At 53.8% G+C, this 13,994-nt stretch overlaps 1 protein-coding gene across 4 annotated transcripts; it reads right to left on the reverse strand.

The window, feature by feature from the left end:
* Positions 1-1,982: 1,982 nt before the first annotated feature.
* Positions 1,983-10,626, reverse strand: DACT1 (dishevelled binding antagonist of beta catenin 1). 4 transcript variants are annotated; one of them, XM_040969771.1, is made up of 5 exons: positions 10,291-10,626; positions 7,983-8,115; positions 6,476-6,631; positions 3,227-4,074; positions 1,983-3,181 (listed from the first exon to the last, which is right to left on the reverse strand). In XM_040969771.1, the coding sequence occupies exons 1-5, from the start codon at positions 10,624-10,626 to the stop codon at positions 2,237-2,239; spliced, it is 2,418 nt and encodes an 805-aa protein (XP_040825705.1). In that variant the 3' UTR covers positions 1,983-2,236. The 4 variants fall into 4 exon arrangements, with proteins under 4 accessions (XP_040825705.1, XP_040825703.1, XP_040825704.1 ...); XM_040969769.1 differs by having other exon boundaries at positions 3,227-4,185; XM_040969770.1 differs by having other exon boundaries at positions 1,983-4,074.
* Positions 10,627-13,994: the final 3,368 nt, after the last annotated feature.

Consider the following 13,994-nt stretch of genomic DNA (forward strand, 5'->3'; position numbering starts at 1 on the left):
AGCCTCTGAGCCTCCCATAGAAACAGTTCAAAATAAATCAGTCAGTAGCCGCTGTCAGGGAATCACATTGAGCTTAGTGGTCAGTTTCCCATAGTGGAGTGCCCGAGTCCAGTTCCCGGCTCTGGCCACTGACTTCAACTTCCTGCCAGTTTGAACCATAGAAGGCTTCCAGCAAGGACTCATGGGACTGAGTGGGATCCCTGGACTGCGTGGGATCCCTGCTCCAGGCCACCACACCCAGCGGTGGCTCGTGGGCATTCAGGGAGTGAACCAGCAGATGGCACTTCCCTCTCTCTCCCCCCTTTGACTCTCAATGCACTTTTTTTTTTTCATAGCCAATGTAATTTCTTTTAAAAATGTGAGACTGGAAAGCTATAGACAAATGCAATGCATAACTCTAAATCCTGGTTGGACACAAGGAGAGGAGCCGCTGACAAACGTCTGAAACAAATGAGAAATTTTGAATCTAAAAATAAGCACTTGATTATCTTATAATCTTAGGGTGATTATGTTTCCTGAGGTGTTCTCACGTTTCCTGGGAACACGAACTCTTCTTATTCTTAGGAAATACATGCTTAAGTTTTTAGAGACCAGTTATCAGGACACCTGAAATTTATAGTGTACCAGAGCGGGGCAGGGGAGAGGAGGCTTGCCAGGATCTGTATCCCCAAAACCAGCAGTGTGGTTCATCTGACAGCTCGCCGTAAGCGCCGAGGCAAACAGAATCAACGCCAGACGCAGCAGCTGCACCACCGTCCACCGCCCTACCCTTGCCAACCTTCTCGGATGCTGGTACTTTTCTATAACAAAAAACAAAAATGGGAGGGAAGAGTTCTCTCCAGAAATATTTTCATTATTTGCAAGATGTACCTTAAAACTAAGTGTATTTTACTATTCGTTCAGTACTGGTTTACATGTCCTCATTTGGTTATTAACCATTCATTCTAAGAAGACTGAAAACCTACCGTCCGCAGGGCCGATCAGATTCCAGCACAGGCCACTTCTAATATAAATCACACGGGCACCACCAGCGATCAACCCAAGATCGCAAGGCAGAAACATCTGGCTTTATACGCAAATAACAAAAGTAACAGCAGTAAAACAAACCATTTATTACAGCATATAACGTGTTATATTAAATTTACACAAGGATATATAAAAAACACATACTGTTTATATCATACAGCCATTTAACATTAACGAGAATGTCAAAACAAATGCGACTCATGCTCAAAACATGCATATACCGGTATTAAAAAAAAGCAATTTTACACAACACTGTTTACCAAAAATTATATATATATATGTATATATATACACACACATATTTTTCTTAAAAAAAAAAAGCCCTTTCAAATAGGGTCAGTGGTCCAACCTGGGCTGGATTGCACGGTATGTCTAGGCTAACGCTCAGGCAGCAGAGCCTCTGCGAGCAATTCGAGGCTTGGAGGCACGTCTGAGTTATTTCTGCAAAAGTGATTTCTCTGTGCCCAAGGATGAAATTCCATCCCAAAGGCAAGCCCTTTGAGGGACAAACGGTCCGATCAAATACAAAGTAGTATGGGGGGGGAGAAAGGCATCGAAAACATACGGGGCAGCAGCCCCAGGACAGGTTACTGCAACCAGGGCTCAGGCACCAAGTGTGGCAAGAGCGGCCGTGGATCCTCACGAGGCGTTACAACCTCCCTGACCGGCTGGTCAACTCCGGACTTGAGCAGCGCCTGTAAATCCTGAGTGCAGGACACAGCACAGACACCAAAGTGGAACGGGGAGAGAACTGAGCAATGTTTAGACCTGGCTCAACCGAAGGCCAGCTAATGATGGCTGCCTCCGTTACCGACTTCACACACCTGCAGCTAGGTGCCTGCCCCCCAGCCGGACAGCCAGACGCAAAACGGGCCACCTCCAACTCCATCCTCCCAACCTCCCCCAGAACAAAAGCCTTCACCTCTACCAAGAAAACCGGTACGGCCAAACCTCTACCGACCCCGACGTGATGAAACTAAAGCGACGGGACACCACACAACTCCTTCACTGTCACCACCGTTAAACACCTCAAGATTCACTTCTAACTAACAACACACCCTTCACCTTCCGTTAAAGGCACTAGTGTCTATACGCCAGGAGGAGGAGACATCAGCCACCTGGGTTTTATCATGGGTTTTTTTTTCTCCATCAGTAGGATGGGGAAGGGAGCCGAGAAGCCAGTGGCTCAACACCCCATGCCTTTCCTGGCTCACACCGTGGTCATCAGTTTCAAAGAGCCCGATCGAAAGCGGAGGATCTTCTTCTTGAGGTTATGGGAAGCCTTAATTTTGACAAAGGCCTTGGTGGGGTTGTGGCGGAGGTCCGCGGCCGCCACCGCCTGCAGGGGCAGGGTCTGCACAAACTGGGACCAGATGAGGCCGCCGCTTTCCTCCGAGTCGCTGGTGGTGGAGCTCTCGCCCACGAAGTCGCCCTCGCTCACGCTGGACTCGCTGTCCCCGAAGCAGTTGGTGGTATAGTTGCTCTGCTCGTCCTCGCTCGTGTCCACCACGGTGGAGTGGAACAGCGACTCACACTCGGCCGAGTACTCGGAGTCGCTGGCCACGTAGGCGTAAGGGCTGGCATAGGACAGCACGGCGGGCGAGGGGTAGGCGCCCACGGGCTCCCGACGACCCCGCCGGGCCCTGCGCAGGGCCTCTTCGTAGGAGATCTCTGCCGAGGACTTCCACCGTCGGTAGTCGGTTCGCTTGTGCTTAGGTTTGGCCACCACCGCCTCCCGGCCGTGACCGTGACCGTGGCCGTGCGCCCTGGTGCCCGCCCTGTGGCCGGCGCCCCCGCCCACGGGCCTAGCGGGCAGACCGCTGTCAGGCTGCCCCACGCCGCCCACACTCTTCCTCCCCTTGGCGGTGGCTTTCTTGAGTCTCTTATTTGTATCCAAGTCGTCGGGGAAGCGGCACTTCTTGCCGGCCGCGCGGGTTTTCTCCCTGACGGTGGGCAGCGCGCCCTCCGGCCCCTGCGAGGCCAGGCCGCGGGCCCTCAGGGTGGCAGCCCTGGCCACGCCCGCGCTCCGGTGGGCCCGATTCGGCCTGCCGCCCACCTGCTGCTGCCGGGGGATGAACTGAGCCTTCACCAGGTGCCCCTCCTCGAGGCTTTGGGAGGAGGAGCCCTCACTTTTGAAATCCAGGCTGGGCCTGTCCTCCACCGGGAAGGCTGGGGTCGGCAGCGGAGGCGCAGCGGCGGCCGGAGGAGGCCCGGCCTGCAGGCTGTTTTTCTGGGATGCCTTCTTTGCGGGCTGGGCCATTTTGTTCTCCGGCAGGGGTGCCGCGCCCCTGGCAGGGCTGTCTAGCGGCGAGGTGGCCGGGATGTGCACCCCAGGGGTGGCGGCATCCTTGACGGGCTCCCCTGACCCTGCGGGGGGACACCATGCAGGCTCCAGAGGGGCCGGCTTGGCCGTTTTGGGCAGGTGTTTGCTCTGAAGCTCTGAAGAGGCAGTGCCCGGCAGGCCACCGTCGGGCAGGGGCGGCCGCTTGCTTTCCAGCTGTTCCACCTTCGATTCTTTGGCCCACTGCTTGGGTGTGGAGAATGGTCCACTGTCCAGAGAGGGTATCCCGCCAGGGGGCACGCAGGTCTGCTTGGGGTTCTTGAGGTTGGCCCCGCTGCCCGGGTGGGCGACACCGCCGGCCGCCCTCACACACACACTGGCGTTCCTGAGCAGCCCTTTCATGGGGTCCGCGTTGACACTCGTTCGGGGCTTGTTGGTCCTCACGGGGTGCGTCTTCTTCTGGACCAGGCTCAGAATGTAGCCGTCCATCTTCTTGCTGGAGGAGGGCTGGGGGGCGGGCCACGAGCCGCCGGGAGATGGCAGGGAACTGTCGGTCTTGACGGCCTCCGGGTCGGACCCCACACCGGTGGCTCCGGCTGCGACAGGGTGGTTCCCGCTCAGTCGCTGCTCCTCGTCCTTCAGAGGGCCGCCCGTGAGGCACAGGAACATGGGGCTCTGCACGGCCACCGCGTGCAGCGGGCTAGGGTAGCGATACACGTCGCTGCCGTTTTTGGACACCAGATCACACTGGTACTTGGGGTGTACATCTGCAATGACATCAAGGACGTTAAAGTGTAGTGTGCAGGGGGGACGGCCCCCAGCCCCCGAGGCCTGGCCATCACGCTGGGCCTCTTTACAGTCCAGCCGTCTTAGGAGATCTGAAAAACAGTTAAAGGGACACGCTGAAGCAACCAAGGGGGCCGCGCCGTGCAGCCTGACTCAGAGGACATGCACCCTGCCCCAGCTCTACCCTGTCACTATCCCTGGATGCAAAAACATTTGCTAACGATGTGTGACAGGCTCGGGAGGAACAACATTCAAGCAGTAAGAATGCTGCCCAACTGCTGGGTAACAGAAAAAGCATAGGAGACTTCAGCGATGGTTGAGACCGGAGTATCGTCTTAGCAGGTGTGTGCACGCAAAGAATCGTGTGTGACTCAGCATGCCACTGATGGGACAGCAGCACGTCAGTGCGAGCGGACAGCAAGTAACACACGCCTCCTTCATCACTTCCCACTGCCCTGGCTTGGCAATACCCACAGCATTTACACGCAGGGAAAACGTGTTTTCTGACACATTCTAGTCACTCGCCCTCTTTTCTTTTGCTCTTGGTTTCTCTTTGAAAGAATCTAAATAAACTGCATTTTGCGTGGGTTCCCTTCCCACTGTGTGTCTTCTTTTAAAACCTTATTCCTTGCGGCCAGTGCTGTGGCATAACTCTCTTCCTTCGGTTACAAATCCAATAGAGCTGTCCAGGCAAAGCCCAGAAAAACTGGTCAAATCCCAATAAAGAGTCATGTAATTTCAGTAATCATCAGCCAGTATTTTCAGTGGGACACCGAAGGATAGAGCACAGCAGATTTGAGTGGGACAAGGAAGTCTTGATAAGATTTTAGAAGCTTTGAAGACTATTAATGGACAGATTTGCCACATCTCAAAAACGTCCATGGCCAAGTATAATGAGCGGGCTACCTTTCTCATCTAGAAGATTTCCGGTGGTTTATCTCAGTGAATATTTTAAATACCATGTTTTGACGACCTGTGGCTACCAGACAAAATCAAAGTTGAATTTATCACTAAATTTGTCCTCTATTCAAATATTGAGAACTTACTACATGCCAGATTATGTGATAACTGTTTAAGGGAAAGGCCCACAGTCTCAATGATAAAATGGTAACTTTCGGTCTCAAGGAAAATAAAAACCATCTAGATGAAGAGATGGTAGGATTTATTTGCACAGACAAGATTATAATAAAAACAAAAGTGCAATTTCTCTACCAGCTTGACCTCCCACTCCCAGCCTGACACCCCTCCCATCCCTCCTCCCTCCACCCTGCCTTTCTAAAAGCCACATTTGCCATCACCCCATTTCATAGCCATTCATCCCTTTTCCCAATTTAGAGTTGAATAAAACAGACATTTCAGCCCTCAAGGCCCACGGCAACAAGTGCTCCAATTACAGGAGGCTGTCATTTGGGAGACCAGGAATCTGTCTTCCAGGAAAGCCTGTGCCAAAGTATCTTTAATAGGTTTATAAATTTTCCCTCTGAAACCAGATCTGCAGAGTGAAGGGGCAGGTGCAGTCACCAATGAACTTGAGGCCCAGACACTCTAGATAATACGGTTCTGTGTCTCCCCAGATGAGCGCTTCTGACAGCACACTGGACAAAGACAAGCGCCAATTAGCAACTTCAGCTGCCTGAGGTCTGAACAAATCAGGCTGATCCCTCAGCGGAGGGCACAGGCAAGCCAAGAGTGCAACGCTTTATGCCAGCACTTACAGCAACTACCTCCGTTTCTTCTCGCTCTTGCAAGGAATCAGTATATAGGTACTAAGGAAAGGGTGCCAAGTTCTGGCAACAACTCTTATCATTCAGCAGGTGAAGATCCCATGACAAGATGGCTTACATGCCAAAAGTTCTCCTCTGTTCAATGAGAAGGCTGAACCTGATTTCTGAGTCCTTTCCTAGGCAGTACAGAAACAGAGACCTGGACATCAGACCTGAGCTTCCATCTTGCCTCCGCCACTTAAGGGCTGCATACCCTGAAGTAACTCCCTAACCTTTCAATACACGAGAAGAGCTAACAACACGTGCGTCCTACAGGACTGCCAGGAGGACTCAGAGGAGGCCATCGTACCAACATGCAAACAAGTTCAACTAACACCGAAGGCTCAGAAGCTGAGCTCTCAAGATCTAGGCCATGGGGACAGAATTTCTGCAAGCGAACAGCATGAGACTATCAGAGCATACTGCAGGATTGAAATGGTTCTGGATGACCACCTCATTGAAGATCTAGGTCCTACAGGCAACCATGCCACAAATGGCAACAAACTGAGGACCGTTTGGTTTTCTAGCAAGACTGGAGCTAGAGTCTTCGAAGGCCCCTGGCCCCTAGCAGTTATGCCTTTTTCTATCCATGCAAAAGTTTGGTGCAAAAGTTCCTTACCTGTCGATTTGGGACAACCATCTGAGATGGTCAAGGTCGCCTCCAAGGGGCTGCAAAAGCAGGTGCTGGGATGACAAGTGGATAAACACTCACTGAAGACCGAGTTAGAGGAATTGGAGAGGGATCCAGAGGTCCCGTCACTCAGTTCATAAAACCCTGAAAGTAAAAACAGCATTGGAACTAAGATCCTATGAAGGCACAATAAACACGCAAGCTGAGAAAGCAAAGGGACGCTGTGTGCTGTGGGGCAGCACTCTCGGCCGTTTGGTTTGAGTGTCCCGACTTCTCTGCAATTTGGTTCAAACAACCCCTTAAGCCAAAGAACAGTAACTGTGGGGACATTTCAGAGAGTTACACTCCACCCTGCACTAACCCGCCTCTTGGACCCCACCCTTAAAGATGGGCAAGAGGGCCCGGCGCGGTGGTACAAGTGGTTAAGGTCCTCGCCTTGCACGCCCGGGATCCCATATGGGCGCCGGTTCTATCCCAGCAGCCCCACTTCCCTTCCAGCTCCCTGGATGTGGCCTGGGAAAGCAGTCGAGGACAGCCCAAAGCTTTGGGACCCTGCACCCGCGTGGGAGACCCGGAAGAGGCTCCTGGCTTTGGATCGGCATAGCATCGGCCATTGCGCTCACTTGGGGAGTGAATCATCGGACGGAAGATCTTCCTCTCTGTCTCTCCTCTCTGTATATCCGCCTTTCCAATAAAAAAAATAATAAAAATAAATCTTTAAAAAATAAAAAAGATGGGCAAGAAACTCAGTTCCACCTGAGCCTCAGCTTCACATTAGTATTTCAGAAAGAGCAACTCTGAGAGGAAAATAAATTTAAGGAGCCAAATGGCTTAAAAGAAAAGAAAGAAAAAAAAAAAAACAGAAGTTGAACTGTGACTAATTCCCTAGCCAGTTTTAAGATTCTCAAATTTCTAAGCATCACTCCTCCAGAAATCTGAATAGAAGCTTTCACTTTTTAAGATTATTTATTTTTATTGGAAAGGTAGATATACAGAGAGGAAGAGAGACAGAAAGAAAGATCTTCCATCTGCCGATTCACTCCCTAAGTGGCTGAAACAGCTGGAGCTGAACTGATCTGAAGCCAGAAGCCAGGAGCCAGGAGCTTCTTTTGGGTCTCTCATGCAGGTACAGGATCCCAAGGCTTTGGGCAGTCCTCTATTGCTTGCTTAGGCCACAAGCAGGGAGCTGGATGGGAAGTGGGGCTGCTGGGACACAAACTGGCTGGTACACATATGGGATCCTGGCTCATGTAAAGTGAGGCCTTAAACCACTAGGCTACCGGGCTGGGCCCGCTTTTAGGTTTAAACTCAAGAGACTCAGATTGATCCTGTTACTGCACTTTCCCTGCCTGACTTGATTTTGCTCTCATGCCACTGACTGGCAGGCTCCGTTCTTTACACTCTGCACTCAGCAAACTGTCGCCCTCCCAGGTCTGGGGAGGTTAGCCACCAGGAGCTGTGGAAGCAGAGCTGGGTCCAGCGCTCAAACCCGCACCCGAGCTGGGCCGGCTGTCCGTCTCCACGTGCTCTTCGGCCGTCTTCTCCACATCCAGTCTCAGGTCGCTGATCTGCTTGTCGAGTTCCTGCAGCTGATTCAGCAAGCCAGCGTCTCTTCTCCTCAAACAGTTCTATCGAGGAAGAAACAGGGAAAAGAAAGATGCGTGGATGCTCTCTGGTGACAAAAGGCCGGAAAGTCTGCTTCAACTATCCAAGGGACCCAGCCAAAGAGTTCGCTCAGCCTTCCAAAACCCAAAGCCCCCTGGGACCAGACGCCTTGATTTTGACCTCAAATAAAAACTTCTAAGAATGCAAGCGTATGCCCTACGCTTCTTTCTCACTTGGTGGCGATGTAAATTCTTCTAACAAGACTTCTTTGTGGTCTTAACTGACATGTACAAAGACTTTTTATAGGTAGGGACAAGAAAAATACACTGGAACTTTAAATTGGCTTGTGTGTAGCCAGTTTAAGAAACAGGGGGAAGAAAGTGCCTCACAGTAGACTCTTGAATTTGAAGTCAAAGTCACAGATTTCCTACAATACGTTACACTCTCACTTAGGTGACATTTTGAAGCCAAAAGTCTTGGCCTGCAGTTTTGTTTTCTATTAGTTGCTTTGTGGGGTTTAATCAATCTTACAGCCTTTGAAAGTGAGAAACGAATACTAATAGCTAGTGCCATGTATAATCCGAGCTGCTAGAATCCAAACCCCCCCAGGGAGGGCCCATCAAGAGGTGAACTCGGCTAGGGTTTCCAAAGGTGACAGATCGCCCGGGCTAACTCACACTGCCACCTGGTGGTGCCTACTGCTGGAAGAAGCTCAACAACTCAAAAGGCATCTGGTTCCAATCAGGATGCCAGGTCCCCAAAGGAAGCTAGCACCGCAGACCCGGCCCGGCCTGGAATGCTTCCCGCACGCTCTCCTGCTCCCCGCCCGCCCGCCCGCAGACAGCAGGATGCATCACGCACAATCTCCAGATCCGGGGAGACAAAAAAAGTTGCTGGCGACAAGGCCACGCACAAAACGTAAAGGACCACGCACGAAGAGACGGCTCGCTCAAACCTGTGTGAACGTACAATTCTGCCCTATTACCACACACACAAACCCTCAGAAAAATGGCAAACCAAACAGAAAAAGAGGCAGTGCCCAAACTACAGCCGACGGCCCTACAGATAAAAGCGACCTTCACCAGTATCTACTCCTCGTGCAGGTCCCTTTGACTTAAACAGCCTGGAGACCTAAGCCTGTGTGCTAAGAGGATTTCTCCTTTTCAGGAAAAAAAATGGAGCAGACTAAGGCACTCTGAAGCCCAACATGCATCATCTGAAAAGAGATACAAGAAAACACAGGACAAGCGCACGGCCGTGCCACCTTCTTGGGAGAGAGCCACTCTCTGGCATGTGGCTGCTCTCAGATGGCATCACACGACAGTCAGACAGGGATCTTCTGCTGTTTCCAAAACTACATTCTGAGGTCACTGAAACAAAGCTGCCGCCATTATACCCAGGCGGGGTCAAAAAACTGCTCCTCCTGACCCCAAGGTGCAAAGTTGATCCACCACCCCCCACCCCACCCCATGGATGCAGACAGCACAGTGTGGCTGTGTGTGACGTTGACAGAATCCCAACCAGGTTCCCCGGGCAGGTTCCCATCCTCTCCCACCTCCACTTCTACTCAGAGCGAACACAATACAAAAAATGAAAGGGGTGGGGGGAGAAGACGGCTCTTTCTCCAGCCCCATTTCCAGCGTTTGCATCTAGTTTGAGCGCCTTGATACAAAGGGCTTCTATTTGAACTGAAGCACCAGGCAGGAGAGAGCAGGCTTGCTGCGCCGGGAGCCCGGGAGGGGCCCAGCTGCCCGCGGCGCTTTGGCTCCTTGGAGAGTTGACCACGGCACAAGCCCCTCCTCGGCTCCGGCGCCCCTCTGGGCAGGAGGAGATGAAACTAAGAAGAGCTCCAAAGGCCGTGGTATTTTAAGCGGGGGCTGCCAAGAGGAGAAACTCTTCTAACTAAAGAGCCAGGGTTGGAGCCGGGCGACTCCCAAGAACCTCCAATGCTGAGGAAAGACTGACCGCTCCCTCCCGGCTAGGTCGCCAGCCCCTCACCTGACACAAAGCGGGGACCCTCCCGAGGCGCAAGGGCAACGACACCCACGCGCCGCAGGCACACGCAGGATTCAGGGTGCAGGCGAGGATCCCACAACATCCAAAATAGCCCAAGTCACAGGCCACTTCGCGCCCGCCCCCCCCGGCCACCTGCCGGACCGGCAGGCAGAGCCCACGTCCCACCTTGGGTGCGACCCTACCAATTGCTTCCGCAGCAGTAAGATGTTCTCCTCCAAGAACTTCTCCTCCAGGCGGCTGCGCTGCGCCGCCTCTTCCGAGAGCTCCCCGGCGCGGGGCGCGGCAGCCCCGGCATCGTGCAGGGCGCCCCGAACCAGCAGCTCCTGGCGCTGGCGCAGGTACTCCAGCTCCGCCAGCCCAGCCAGCGTGGCTTCCTGCCGCTCCCGGGTGCGCTGCCGCTCCGTGTCCACCTCGCCCTTGTCTCGCCAGCGCCCCTCGGGCTCCGCCGCGCGCTGCTCGCCCCGGGCCGGCGCCTGCGGCTCCAGCTCCCTCGCCGGCCCGGCCGGATTCGGCTTCATGGCCCCCTACCCCGGCTCAGCGAACACCCGTCACCGCAGGCGGTGCCGGAGGAGCGGGATGCTAGGGCTGCCGCCGCCCGCTCATGCCGCCGCCCTACCGCGGGGGCTCGGCGCCGGGCACGGAGGATGCGAGCGCTCGGGACCCGCGGCCGGAGCACCGGCTGCAGCGCACCCCTGTCCGGGCGGCGCCGTCCTCCGTCGCCGCCGCGCGTCCCTCCCCGCGGCCCCGCAACTGATAACGCCCTGCCCGGCGCTACGTCACGCGCGGCGGCCCGGCGCCCGCCTCCCCAGCCCGCCCGCCAGGCTTGCCCCGCCGTCGGGCGCGCCGCGGGCGCTCTCGGCCCGCCTCCCTCCCCGCCCCGTCTCCACCCCCTCTGCTCCCGCCGAGCCCCCTTTTTCGGGTTTTCCAGCACCCGGGTTTTCTCTCCTTCCTTATTGGTTCGTTTCGTTCGCTCCGAGGGGGCGAGCGCCTCGGGCTCCGGCATCCTGTTACCGCCCGCCTCGCGGACAGGGTCCGCCTTGGGCTCCGCGGAGAACTTTCCCAATTCGCCGAGTTGCAGTGCACACCCTTAACCCTTTGCGCACTCGCGCGCGGCTCCGAGTAGGGTAGCGTCCACCTTGGGCGAGCGCCAAAGTGGACCTGCCAAGTGTCTTCTGGGGCAGTTCCCGCGGGCTTGGCTCTTCCAGGCTCCGCTTTGCAAAGGCGAAGCACTCCAAAGCACAACGCACGGCTCCAAAACGCCGGGCTCCACGGGTGGCTGCTGTTTTACTTTTTTTCCGAGGGTGTCTCACTCCTCGGGGTATTTAAAATAAGGCAGGGGGGCGTCGCTTGTAGGGCCAGCGGTCGCATCCGTGCCTTTGCAAGCCCCAGATTTTGTGAGTGCGCGTGCGTGCGCGCTTTGGGTTTCTGTGTTGAGTTTTTATTGTTTAGTCTGTCTTCAGAAAGAGCTCTGACTCTGGAAAAGAGACGACAACGTGGATTCGAATCCCATTCCGGCCCTGAATAACAGGCATGCAAGGTTTTCTCTTCTCGGCTGTGCCTCGCTTTCCAGCGGGGAAATGGAGCTCCTGGCGCTCTGCCTGTTGTAAGAAATCTGCGATGGAGCAGGCAGGAGACGTGGGGTGCGGTGGCGGTGGGGCGGCACCCAGGTAGAGGAGTTGTAGCCTTTTACTGCAAGGGGATACGCAGTGTATGCCTCCCCCGCCCCCAGTATCATTTGTGGTATCATCAGTTCTGTTTGGGACACGGTCACATAGAATTTCAGTGGCAGCGGGCCGGGGAGTGCCACGAGCTGGCTCTTGGTGGAACGGGACCCTGGCCACTTTGCAAGGCAGTGCCTTTCGGGGGGGCCCTCAATCACCACTGTGGCCGAGGGGCCCTGCCAAGCGTCCTGCCTGATTTGCGACTGGCACCTTGGCCCAGCTGCTTACTACAGCTGCCACGAATTCAGCTCCCCCTCCCTCTCAGGGAGCTCTCCCCCGCTTTCCCTCTCAATTCCACGCGCGACTCTGTGCGCAGGTGCTTCTCCTCTCCCCCCACCCCCGCTACATGAGAAAAGCTCCCTAAGAAAGGGACTATTTTAATGCTGTCTTATTATCATCATATTCAGCAGCCCAGCGACGGACTGATAATTACTAGAGAGACTAGAGAAAATGGAGCTTGGTTGCAACTTGTTTTTTTCATTAACATACTTTTGAACTGACTTTTTCTATACAAGATTTATTTATCTTTATTACAAAGTCAGATATACAGAGAGGAGGAGAGACAGAGAGGAAGCTCCTCCGTCCCGTGATTCACTCCCCAAGTGACCAAAACGGCCAATGCTATGCCGATCCGAAGACAGGAGCCAGGAACTTCTTCCAGGTCTCCCATGTGGGTGCAGGGTCCCAAAGCTTTGGGCTGTCTTCGACTGCTTTCCCAGGCCACAAGCAGGGAGCTGGATGGGAAGTGGAGCTGCCGGGATTAGAACCAGCATCAACCATATTGGATCCCGGCATGTTGAAGGCGAGGACTTTAGCTGCTAGGCCATGCCGCTGGGCCCTGAACTGACTTTTAAACCTAATAGGACCCATTTAATCTCTACTACAAATAGAATTGTCACCTTTACCTAACACACACACACACACCCCAGCCCCCCTGCCACCCACTGCTCTTCTCCCAGCTGTTGCCCCCGGCAGACAAGAAAGGAATTTTAAGTCCCACCTTGATTCCTAATTAACAAGATTCTGCGTTAGATCTACAATGGAATAGGGGTTCAGGTGTTCCCAGGCAAACAACATCTATTTTAGATGAGTCACCTGCGCTTCCAGCGGCCTCGGCCAGGAACTGATTTTCCTCCTTTATTTTAGAAAGGCCCTGAAGACTGATGAGCCTAGCTGCCAAAGGCCACACGAGCCTGTGTGCTCTGTCATTGGTCTCACGCTACTGACCTCCAGACCAGCATCTGTCTTGGCGTTCTCAGTTCTCAATTCAGTTCCCCCTGGCTGGGTGGAGTCTACTGTGGCCTGTGCTGTGTCACCTATCAGCAGCTATATTTATACAGTGGGGGGCGGTGGGAGGGCTGGAACATGTTTTTACACACTACTAATAAATCTTGCTAAGCAGACAGACAAGTCTCCAACCTCCCCACCTTCCCACCCAGCCCCCATCAAGTGCCACTCAGAGCCAGCTCATTATTCCCAAGCAAGCCATTTGCCAAAGCGCTCTGTGCTTCTCCATGAAAAAGTGTCCCCAGCAAGTTCAACTATTAAAACGAATGCAGTCAGATGGGTCCGCCAGTAACACGGTCACGAATAAGAAAAAGGGTTATACTTCCCAAAGTATCCATTACACATTCATAAATAATGCTGTTCGTTCACCCTCCAGTTAAAACTAACCAGCGCTGTTCAGTAACGTTAGAAGCAAGGACCCCAATGCTCTAATTATTTTTCCAGGAAAATTCCTAACGTTCTCCAGACTACATGTGACCGGCTGCGTTGCCCCTGTTCTGCAAGCACCGGCCACATTCATATTCATTGGCACTCTGATGCTTCTTTGGCCTGTTGAAAGTCATTCCCCACCCGCAAACCTCCTGCTTCCCCCTGCGGCTTTGATTTTTCTTTCCCTTTTCTTTTTTAAAGCAGGTGCTGGCCCTTCACCCCACCCACCCCCACCTTGGTGCTACTTCGCTCCTTTCTTGTACCGTTCAGCCCCAGTTTTGCTGCCCCCCGGAAGGAAGCTTCTGCCTTCTCAGAAAAGCAGATAATCCACACAAGGTGTGAATTCAAGAGCTGGTGGGCACTGCAGAGCAAGTCAAAGTGACCAGCATGAAAAGGACTCTTGGCTGAGTATATCGCAAATGAGTAGCTTATGCTTAAAGAAACATCCT

This window comes from Ochotona curzoniae, unplaced genomic scaffold (genome assembly GCF_017591425.1).
Source record: "Ochotona curzoniae isolate NIBS_2020 unplaced genomic scaffold, NIBS_Ocur_1.0 scaffold_4701, whole genome shotgun sequence".
NCBI classification, from domain to species: domain Eukaryota; kingdom Metazoa; phylum Chordata; class Mammalia; order Lagomorpha; family Ochotonidae; genus Ochotona; species Ochotona curzoniae.